Here is an 11642-nt window from a genome sequence, read left to right as displayed (position 1 = left end):
GCACTCGCCTTTCTTTACTTCTGTGCTCTCCATTCTCTTTGTTCTGCATACATTTTAAACATATCCATACGACGGGCAACTTGGGCATGCAACCCAAAACCTAGTACAATTCATTTAGGGCGTGTTTAGTTGACTTCCACGCTGTACCCCACTTTTGTGCTACAAGTGTGGCAAGGCAGTAAAATTGGTTGTACACTTGTGGCAGAAGTTGGCTAGCAAATGACTATGAAAAGTGGGGTAAGAGGCTAAGAAAGTGTGTCGTGGCTGCGACCAAACACTTGCCTAACTTGTCTGCCTAACATTTGGCAACGTGTGGTTACAAACCAAACATGTCCTTGGCCCATATGCCGTATGTGGCCCTGTCATCGCGCTCGGCTGGTAATTATTTCATTTAACCCTGACTCCATTCTCTTTCACGAAAACAATCAGCTCAGTAATTTTCAACTGTCCACACATGGAACTGCTGTGTCAGTGACCCTTTATTGAAGTGAGTGCATTTGTAGAAGTACGAGCCATTTCTAGGACAGTGCCCTGTTGTTTGGTCTCTTCTGTTATGACTAATTGAGTACATTAAACAATGCAATGTTTTTTTTGATAGATTGCAAGCCAGCCGAGCATCTACGTGCTTGATACACCAGGTGTTCTAGTGCCAAGCATTCCAGACATGGAAACAGGTCTAAAGCTTGCTCTGACAGGTTAGATTCTTATTCTGTACTGTCCTTTTCTCTGTGCCAACAATTATCTGAAGAGCAAGATTATTGGCATGCCTTCCTCGTAATGATTATCATGGTTTGTTTACTAGTTTTACTCTCCTCTGATATTGGATTTTTCACATACTTGTATTGCCACATTGTAATATTGTACTTTTCTGTTTATGTACAGGAGCTGTTAAAGATTCGGTGGTTGGAGAGGAGCGTATAGCCAAATATTTATTATCTCTTCTTAATATTAGAAAAACCCCTCTACATTGGGAGCGATTGCTACACAGAAGAGAAGAATTTGATGAAGATCCAGATGACAGTTGTGAAAAAGGGTCTAGAGGTTCAGTGCGGAGGAGGCAGCGTTTTAACAATTCAGATGCCTTGTATGTTCAGGTACTGGCTCTTATCAGAAAATGCACTGCATGAGCCAATTAAGGGGGCATGTCTCCAAACCCATATCCAGGTGCTATCATGCAAACTTTTCTTGTGTGCCATCAGCTGACATTAGGATCTATTAGATATATGAGGGTTTGAGGATCACATGGATGATTATTTTGAAAATAATAATAACTCCTTACAATCAGTGTGATCCTACCACCTGAAGTTTTTAAAATCAGATGCACTGGATTAGCATGAAATGGTTATGGTTCACATCTGATGTGAGCCTGCATTATTTGTAGCTTTGAGTCATGGTTTCGGTTTTTTTTCATTAGATGCTACCCTCTTTGTTAATTGCTCTGTTGCACTCTATGCAGCTAGCTTGTCAGTTGACATGGTAGTTATAAAGTAACTGTGAAGTGCTGGTGATTGATATCGCTAACCTGCTAGGTATACATTTATCTTCACTTTATATTCATGATGTATCGAAGTCACAATCTTCAATTCACTGCTAGCTGGGGCTAGCATTAGGCTAAGTTGGGTCATTAGCAAACATTACACATCCATCTAGTTTTTGTTAGTTTGTTTTCTGTCATACTCTGTTTTGAACTCTGCAAATTAAACAGTCAGCTTGGAGGTTAGCTCAGAGTGTGTGTAGCAAAGTTGGATTTCAGCCAATTTTGTGTGGTTTTGCTGGCAACAAGTTCAATAGTGAATTTATTCACAATATAAATTCTCCAGCATAGAATATCTTGTTCTGGTATGTCTTAGTTACTATACATTAATGGTAGACTGTTGACATTTTATGTACCACAATTCATTGCTTCGGTCATTTGACACTGCTGTATCCTGGCCTAGTGTTGCAAAATAGTTCGAAATAATGATAACTTTGTCGTGCAAACTAGTATAGTACCATGGCAGAAGTTGATAATTTTGAAGCCACAATCTTTGATTCACTGCAGATTAAACTATCAGCACCAAGGTTTGCTAAAATATGTGCGGCGAAATTGGATTTCAGCATATTTTTTGGCTGTGCTAGACTGCTAGCTAGAAGATCCGGAATCCACTGATTCCTCCAAATCTTTGGAATTACATGGTTCCAGCTCTTAGCGGAAAAGAACAATTTCGTCTCACCACCCACGTCTCTCTCACCCCCACCTAACCCACCTATCCCATCATCTCTCTCTTGCATAACGTGGTGGTGGAGATGGAAAGAACAGTGGCAGTGGGCTATGAGCAAAGGAAAAACAGTGGCACTCCCAGCGAGAAGGCGGTTAGCGGCGTAGGTCTAGCAATGAAGCAAAAATCAGCGGCGTAGGCTCGCAGGGCAGCGGGCGGGCGGATCGATTTGTGGACAGCGCTCCTCAGTGGCGGTGCGATGCCTGTGCGGCACTCCTTGGCAGCAGCTGCTTGCGGCGTTAGCGGCCAGGCAGGAGCGGAGCAGCGATGAGCCTCGGCGGGGCAGCAGGGGAAGCCTGGGAAAGAAGCAGCTAGCACGCAGCAGAGCAGCAGCACCAGAGATTGTGAGCGGCTAGCAGAGAGAGGAGCGGCAGCAGCATCGGCTAGTAGGGTGATTTGCTCTAGTGCTACTAGCTACAACATCAGCTAGCTGCTAGAAGTTTCCTCCTTGTTTTCTTTTGTTTTCCCCTCACTTTATCATGTCCCATAGCATCGACCCTCGTTTTCCTGCATTCTCATAGCTGCTCTATCAGAGTTAGAATTCTGAGCATTGAAGGAAAAGAAAAAGGCTAGTCCACACTGTCCATGGTGTGGTTTATATAGTAATAAATTTTACACACGTAAAACATAGGCATCAGTATATGAATTTTCCAACAAAAAGCTAGTCTTTTGCGATTTTTGCTTGGTGTGTATGCTGGTTGGTGCATTGAAAGGTAATCTCACCCTTTTCTACACAAGAGGTGAGCTGAACCAAATTTATTCTATTCCATCTCTCGAACCAAACACTGAAATGTAACCATTCCATTGCACATAATGCCCACAACCAAACACAGGAACGAAACCAACCCACTCCGTGGAATGGAACCATGGCATTCCATTCGACTTTGTTCTCCAACAAAGCACACCCATAATGGAGAATTTATTCGTGGATAAGAATTTATTCGCCATGTATATCTTCTTTTTTATGAGACCATGGGATATCTTTTGTTTGCATGTTTTTATTTTAGTATGATGCTAAATTATCAACTTTCTGTGTGCCACACATAGCTTCAGGTTTGTTTTCACTCCAGTACTATTCTAGCTCGTCCTGCAAAATTGTAAGGAATAATGCCAATAGATGCTAATTTGTATTTCCTGATCTAATTTAGGGCCATGGCAGAAGTTGATAATATGGTCTTATTGATTTGATTAATGTGTGCTCATAGTTTTGGTGGAGTGTGCTGCATCCACGTGTAAAACCCACCATATTAGTTAGTGCAATTCTATCTATCTATCCTACCACAGCAGTTATCATGCAATGCTGTAGTGCATTGCGCTGATGTGTGTCACTATAGTTCCTCTGTTGTGTACACCTCAGCATATAGTGGTTGAGATCCAAAAAGGTCCATATCCAGGTAGATGGGTTCTGCAGCACACTTTGTGCTAGTCGAACTCCCACCATGTGATTATGTCTATCTGCCATATCTCGTTAATTATTCTAATTAAATATAATTGAACTGTAAAATAGTACATTTTGTTGACTTGCCAATTATTTTCATGTATTTCTTTTTATTTTGCTCAATCCTTTGTGTTCCCACTTGTTTGCTTCATCATTTCTGCTTGTGTGTCAGAGTTGATTTTGTGACTCGTCTTCAAGATAGCACAGGATAATAAACTTACACAGAACTTCCTACTATCATCTTTCTGTCCAATCAAAAGCTGCTTGTTGTTCATTGTTATTATGCATACTATTCGTACGGTGCAAATTGCACATTTAACCTTAAAAAAAAACTTGCTGTGCCCATGATACTGTGGTAATCAATCGTTTCCTCCAAGTCATCTATTTCCTATAGGAGTTAACAACCTCATCCTCCTGTTACAGGACTTGGTGATAGAGGTCCAGAGAACGCTGTGCAGTACAGCCATGGAATTCACAGGCAACCTCGATGAAGATAACGAGCTGGAAAGTCTAATCGACTCACAGCTTGTTGCCCTTCGAAAGGTGTTCAGAATACCCCACAAACCGCTTGATGAATCACATGGCCCGGCCTCCAAGAAGTTATTGACTCTTTTCAGATCAGGGAAACTCGGCCCGTTCATCCTCGACGACCTTCCTGACCAGCAGTGAAGGGGAAGATTCACCTGCCTTTGAATGCCAGGTGATTGCAATCTTCCAGGAATAGTTTTGTTGTGAAGTAATGCGATGTGTCACAATGTTCAGCACCACTCATAGATAACTAGAAGCACACGTGTGCCTTGCTGCGCAGATTCCCCTTGTAGGGTTTCTCCGCTTGCCGCTTATTTGGTGGTGGGCTCTTTGCCTATGTGGATTGGCTGCTGTTTCTTGTTTTCCCCGTGTTCTTCTCGTCCCCTTTGTCCCGAGATTTCGGTGGAAGTGGTTGTGCAAGGTCTTTAGGAAACTTACACACGTAGGGGAACCGATTTTGCATCATCAGCAGGTGGGTTTCTTGGACCGTTGGTGGGGCACCAATACATAAAAACTGTAGGCAGCCAGTATGATGCAGCGACAGATTGGCTAATTTTTCCAATGCACGAGGTAAAGCAACCTGTTTTCTGTATATATGTAAAGAGAACTCTGCGAGTGGTTACTCTTTTAATTGATTAGAGTAGGCATGGTAAGTTGAAAAAGGTCTTGGATCTCCTGAACCTATGAATTTCATTCTCATGATGCAAGCCAAAAAGGTTTTGGATCTCTTGAATATGAGACCGAGTTATATGGTTTATCGGTTACATAGGTTTGGTTGCCCAATCATGCTCCTTTTTCTGGTGGTCTGGAGAAAGAAGAACAAAATCTACAAAAGAAGCTGTGCAGCTGATAATATAAAGAAGAAATTGTGACACCGCTTGGGCGACATGGGGACGATCAAGTTTATGACACCGCTCTTATATTTCTTTAAATAGGTAGTATTACCCAAGACTTGAGGGTTACAGTTCTTATGTAAACATAGTTGGACGACATTGTTGGGCCTGGAACCGAGCCAAACTGCAGTCGTGGCGACGGGTTGGATGTACATGGAGGAGGACCAGCCCTATTCGAGGCCATGGTCGGCAGAAAAAACTAAGCAAACGGGGCGACTAGTAGCGTGGTGGTTTGGCCACTTCCTCTCCGCACGGTTCTTTTGTGGTTTGTGACTTTGTGTTATCTTTTCTGTCTTTATGGAAACATGTTTATGCTTTGCCATCTTACTCGTCTATTCTGAGACCACGCTTACTACTTTTTCTTATGCTACTTCCTCTGTCCAGGTTTATGATTCCCCCCCTTCAGTTTTGAGCCTAGCTTTGGCCCAAAATTCGAGTTACAAATTAGGTGTTATATGCCACAAAAAGTATATAATCAAATCTGTGACACAAACCACCAGAAGATGCATAGATTAAAGGGAGACATTAGCTAGGACCTAAAATATGGACCCTCATACGCGTGTGGCACAAACACATGGCAACTCTGAACATTTTTTATGGCAAGTTTAGTGACGCGACGATGGCAACTTCTTTTTCGATGGCAAGTTTCATTTTATTTTTTGGGGTTTGTTTTTCTTTTCGGATGGCAATTTTAGTTGTAGAAAACGCCAGTACCGGAATGCTTCGTGGCACATGGATGGCACTTACCATTTGGGTAAAATATAGGATTTAACATATCTAAATCACAAAATATATTTACCATATCTACTGCGGATGTTAACGCATTTGATTTATGTTTTCTCCATTCCATATGGATCGTTATGCACACAAAACACTGGAAAGATGCATGAAAATTAATAGGAAACATTGGCTAGCGCTGAAAATATAATGCCAATCAAGCAGATAGTATCACATACACACCAGATCATTTATCCAGCATTTGATTACCCCAGCCTCCTGCTGTTTCATCACACAAGGGCTTTACAAGGAGAAATTCAACCTCTACTCAAATACTACTGAACTAGAGCTAGCATTATGGGGCAACTTCTACACTAGTTTCATTAAGTTTCATACAATCGACGTATGTCAGAACGTTGGCGGTGGCCTTTTTCCTCGGAGTTCTTCAGAGCAAAGATGACCCTCACAAAGAATTGGCCATACTCAACGACCTTGTCACCATCGGGAGAGTTAACACTTAACAGATCCAACATGTTCACCATGAAAGGTCCACCGAAACGTCGACCAGTCCACTCGCAGAACAACATCTAATTGTAAGTTGGCCTTCACAGCGACGATGTGCTGAATAGTTTCTCGTCCCCGGAGAATTTCCCATTGAACAACACGATCTCGTCATGGTAGCCAGTGCTCAAGTCGGTGAACCTCAAATGCTGAGGGTGTTGGTCATCGACCTTTGCATAGACTTGTATTGCAGCCTCGACGTTCGCGCGGGGGCCACAAATCCTATGTCCAGGTTGCAGATATCATTGGAGATCCATCCACCCATCCCATCGTCGAATGTGCACGGATCTCAGTCTCGGCATACGCTGAGAGTAGCTGCTTGTCAGATGATCCGACCCCTTCGTTTTTTCACCACTTCTATGAATACTAGATCAATCACGTACATTCCTCGACAAGGGCTACACAGAGGCAAGTCAAAGGGTTTCTGCAATTTAAACAACAATCTTGTGAATTGTTAGAATTGGACATCTGTCTTTAAGGAATGGTAAGCAAATTACATGGCTACATCTGTCTTAGGCACTGTGTTTTATGGTCCATCTTATTCTAACGAACTTAACAGAACTATATGATGGAATCACACAAGCTCAATGTTCAATGTTATTCAGTACCATGACATTGGGGATTGGGCATTGGGCATCCAGGACAAATAGCCAGATCTGAAAAAACTCTTCAACTTTGGCTTCCGTAATGGAAGAGAACAGCCTGGCCACACACTTGAGCAGCCATCTTCCTCCTACTACTGGTTGTCCAACCTTTCAACTGCGAGATCCACGATGTGGGTTGAATCTGATAGGAACGGAGCAAAAATCCATTAGACTCACAAGAACAACAATTGTACAAAATCATTGCCTAATTTTATAGTGGAGTTCCATGTAGAAATGGCTCGTCTAAATTTCTGACTATTATGATGCTAGTAGTACAGTAAATGCTTACCATGATCTTTTGCTTTCTTCCAATATTTCAGAGTATTCCATAGATTGAAACTAATATGAAAGGAAACATATCTAAACTCATAAGCATTGGACCTTTAACATCCTAATTCCTAAGGCGTGTGAGTAGCATTTGATAGCCAAGCATACGATAAGTGTTGGGCAAGTCATTCGGGAACTGTTTTAGCATCTTTCATTATGTGAGTAGGCAGTAGGCACTATGTTTATGTTGTGTTTCTTCTTGCAAAAAAAAGAAAGATAAAAGAAGGCGAAAACTTCATGACATGAGTAGTTGAGTGTCAATTGCATGAACTGTAGTGAGAAGTTTACGAATGTCCATTTGTATAAATACTCTCCTTTAGGCCTTAATTATTCGAAACTTGTGATTTGCAAATGTATCCATTTGTATAAATACTCTCCTTTAGGCCTTACTTATTCGAAACTTGTGATTCGCAAATGTAAAATCGGTCTAGCGACCAAGCTGTCTGGACATGCTCATGCGTTGTTTTCCTCCAATATTTCTGACAGACCTTTCCGGCCTACTAGGACACCCTTCGTTGAAAATGGTCTAGTTTTAGACATTCTCGAAATGAACTCAACGTTTTCAAGCTGGTAGGCGTCCATGCCAGGTTTGAGCGATTCCTGACACAATATGCAAGTTGCGATTCGTCCGGACATTTACCAACCTTTCTGACTGAGAAAACTTCAGAAAATGCAAAATTTGTCGAAAAGCAAAACAACTTGGCATGGTGCGCCTTTAATTGTCCATAGAAGGTCATGAGAAAAAGTTGGGGCCATCCTATACATCTAAATACTTGATCCCCACTATCTCAATTCTCTTAACATGCACACATGCCACCTCATCACCCCACTAATTATTTGTCTTAATATGCATGAGAATGATATTTACTAGATCATTGAAGGCGCGCGTTGCTACGCCCGTCTACTTTGGCACTATAATATTATTAATAGATGGAATTATATTAGAGGTATTTTACTCTAACCAAATTAGTATGAATTATGATATAACATGTAACTTAATTAGTATTTTTATTTTGTAGGAATATGTTAGTGGAGTCCAACCAGGGCAGTAACCCAGCAATTTTGCTTCTGATACAAAATTTAAACATTATTAGCCCCCATACCATATATGTAAAAAGATATTATTATTATTATCATCATCAATCATCAAGGTAGTATAACTAAACAAAAAATAGGTGGTATTTTCCCCAGAAATCACATCTTGCAAAAAAAAAGTGCTCTATTAGTATGTCGACGCCCAAGCACCCGTACATTGCCATGCACGTCTATTTTTCTGGTAGCATTCGAGGAAGTTATTTAAATATACAATTAAACATATAGCAAATGTCACCTGTAAGATAGATCACCAAAGCCTTATCATAGATGTGTTCTTATATGCTAGAAGTTTTAGCGAAAACACAGAGAACTCTGAAGGCGACACACGATCAGCCTCGAACGACCTCTCTAAGCACTAAAGAGCTTGAATTACTAAGAAAAGCCTTATCATGTCATGCACTGACATATATCAGCAGCTCTGAAAAACTTGCAGCAGCATAAAATAGAATGCAGTAGACAAAAACTTGCTGTTGAAGCACAAGGAGACCAGTTCCTATCTAAAGTCATCACCTGCTCTAGCTAGTGTTGATAGACAGATGAAAGTATTACAAACTACATGTATTTTTTGCAAAATATACAACTATATATACAACTACTAAGAATATTCAAAACTGTAAATCTTGACGCTTCTACTTCTCAACATTATGTGTCCATATTAATTCCATAAATTCAAAGCATAGGGATAGTTGATAGGCACAAATCAGCAAAGTCCCTTTTGTATGAGTAAACAGTACAGAAAATAACGTCCTTTCCTAAAAGAAAAGGAATAAAATCTTAACACTTGATAGGAACAAATCAGCAAAGTCGACATATATATGATCTACAATAATAACAGAACCCTGGAATATATTGCTACAATGTAGAAAATAGCTTCCTTCCATAAAAGAAAAATGAATAAAATCTTAACACTTGATAGGCACAAATCATCAAAGTTGACATATGCTATACATTAATAAAAAAAAATCTTCACATGTTATTTTCTTTAGAGAAACTAACATATGTTGTATGTACATTAATAAAATAATATCTTCACATGTTATTTTGTTCAGCCATGTGATCAACTGAAGGAACAAAGTTTCTCCGTGAGTAATATTCATGTGAACCCAAAAGTAAGCATAATTAACAATCTCACAGCCATCCATGAGAAATTTTTGTGGCACATACAAAAAATTGGAGGAGGGGGGAGGGTGCTCACCGTGATCCTCCCAGCCACCGGACACCACCACTTTGTCAATCTTTCTCCCACCTGCCACCTCTGTGAAGACGAGGCTCCTGCATCACGAATCCACACCAACCAGCGGCAAGGTGTGCGTGCGTGCTCATAATCATCTCGAGTTTCTGCAATATTTTGAAACATAGAACTAAATTTGCATAAGTTGACGAATATATTAGACATTGAAAAATGTTGTAACAAATAGAATATAGTTTTGAGCCTCTTGTTTGGTTTCATCTATACGCCACATTCAACATGGATCCATATATGAAACACCAATTAGCTTGGGCTAATGAGTAGCTAGAGCATGTGTGAAATCTGAAATGAATCAAGAGCCATCTGAAAATTTAACAGGTAAGCTTGATCAAAAAAAAAAAAAACTTACATGAATCAAGAGACATCTTCCAGAATGCCAAATAAGTCATCTACATGCCAGCAGGATTCAGAAAGCCATAGAGGAGACAGGCAAGGAGAAAACAGGCACATGAGTACACTACAGACTAATGCCGACGGGCAGAAAATCGAAGCCTTCTGGTTGACTTGACTGTGTACCACTGCTGCTTAGAAATTGGATGTATGCACAGATATAAATGGCAATAAAACCAGGAACCCAATTACTTGAACTGAAAATCAAATATCCACATTAGAATCCCCATATGCGAAACTGAATCTGCACAGTATATACAAATAGTTACTTGACCGACGTATAAATTAGTACTGTGAATAGGAGCTCAACCTCAGTACCTTGTACCAAAAAATCAAACATCTGAAATGAAAGGGGAAGGGAAACGTGAATGCTTACCCGTCACCGGCCAAGGAACACAACGCGAACACAACGACCGCAAAAATTGATAGAACCGGAGGGATAATCCTACTGCTTGGTTGCTGTTAAATTCAGAATGGGCGTTAGTGGCATCGTCATGAAGTGAAATGGAATCAGGTGTGTAGGGCAGAGTCTCGCGACATACCTTATCCTTGACCTTCTCCCTGCGGCCGGCTGTCAAATACTCAAATGCATCGTTAGCCAGGACACCGAACTGGAATCAGGACGCAGGAGTTCTTCACCGCGCCGTTGTCGTCGCCTGCCCCTTACCTTCAAGGACGTCTTCATGAAGGGGCGTCCACCGCCGCCATCACAATAGGGTTGCGAGTGTAGTGCTGCCCTTTCGCATCTTCCTTGCGCATCGGCGGCATCTCGCTCAAGCTGGCAGCACACCAATGATTCACCCTCAGTCATAAGAGGTGAGGGATCGGGAGGGACGGGGTTTGTGAATGAGTGGAACCGACGGATGCAAGAGTAGCAGCGGCCTAGATGGAAGATGAGATCGGCGGCGGCTGCGTACCTAGGGAACAGGAGACCCGCATCGTCGTACTTTTCTCCGCACCATGTCAATTCGCTCTGTGTTGGTCTGTAAGTAGGTTGCTAGAGGCCCATTAGGCCCAATTTATCCGGAACGCCCAAAAAAGCGACCGGAGCAGCGACCCGTGATGGTTAGCGATCGTTATTAGCGAAGAGTACCGGATTAGGAGCGATTCACATCTCATCTAACGGCCAAAAATGCTTCAAACCGGCGATCTGACGGCTGGGAGCGTTGATGCCCTGAGAGGGCTGGAAAAGTGCTCAGTTTTAATGTATCCAAATATTCTCTCTCAATATGCACACATCCAACTCACCACACATGCCACCTCATCAATCACACAAATTATGTTTCTCTCAGCATGCATGGAAATACTACATATATTATGTGTATGTATTGACAATATAATAGTCAGTCACAATAAATTTTATCTACTTTTATTTCATTTAAATATCACCAAAAATACTGTAACAAACCCCTGCTGCAACACGCAGGGTATCATCTAGTTTCAAGGATGTCGAGGAACAACATGCTCCCAGATGGAGTCTTCTGGCCTACCCGAACACCCTCCTTTGAACATAATCTTGTTTTGTACATTTTCGAATGCAAG

The 11642-nt window shown here is 41.4% G+C and overlaps 1 protein-coding gene across 3 annotated transcripts in view; it reads left to right on the top strand.

Annotated features, from left to right (window-relative positions):
• The window catches only part of LOC123119137 (short integuments 2, mitochondrial), an 8483-nt gene extending 3895 nt beyond the window's left edge, over positions 1-4588 (top strand). For 2 of the 3 annotated variants that reach the window (XM_044538832.1, XM_044538834.1), the window contains exons 6-8: positions 599-695; positions 883-1094; positions 4120-4588. In XM_044538832.1, the coding sequence (XP_044394767.1) occupies positions 599-695; positions 883-1094; positions 4120-4365 (555 nt within the window). In that variant the 3' untranslated portion in view covers positions 4366-4588. Of the gene's footprint in view, positions 1-598; positions 696-882; positions 1095-1456; positions 1530-4119 lie in introns of all 3 variants that reach the window. The other variant, XM_044538833.1, reaches the window with a different exon arrangement.
• The last annotated feature ends 7054 nt before the right edge of the window (positions 4589-11642 follow it).

Source organism: Triticum aestivum, chromosome 5D (assembly GCF_018294505.1).
Source record: "Triticum aestivum cultivar Chinese Spring chromosome 5D, IWGSC CS RefSeq v2.1, whole genome shotgun sequence".
In the NCBI taxonomy this organism is placed as follows: Eukaryota; Viridiplantae; Streptophyta; class Magnoliopsida; order Poales; family Poaceae; genus Triticum; species Triticum aestivum.
Note: the sequence above shows the minus strand (reverse complement) of the source record. Positions and strands in the feature narration are given on the sequence as shown.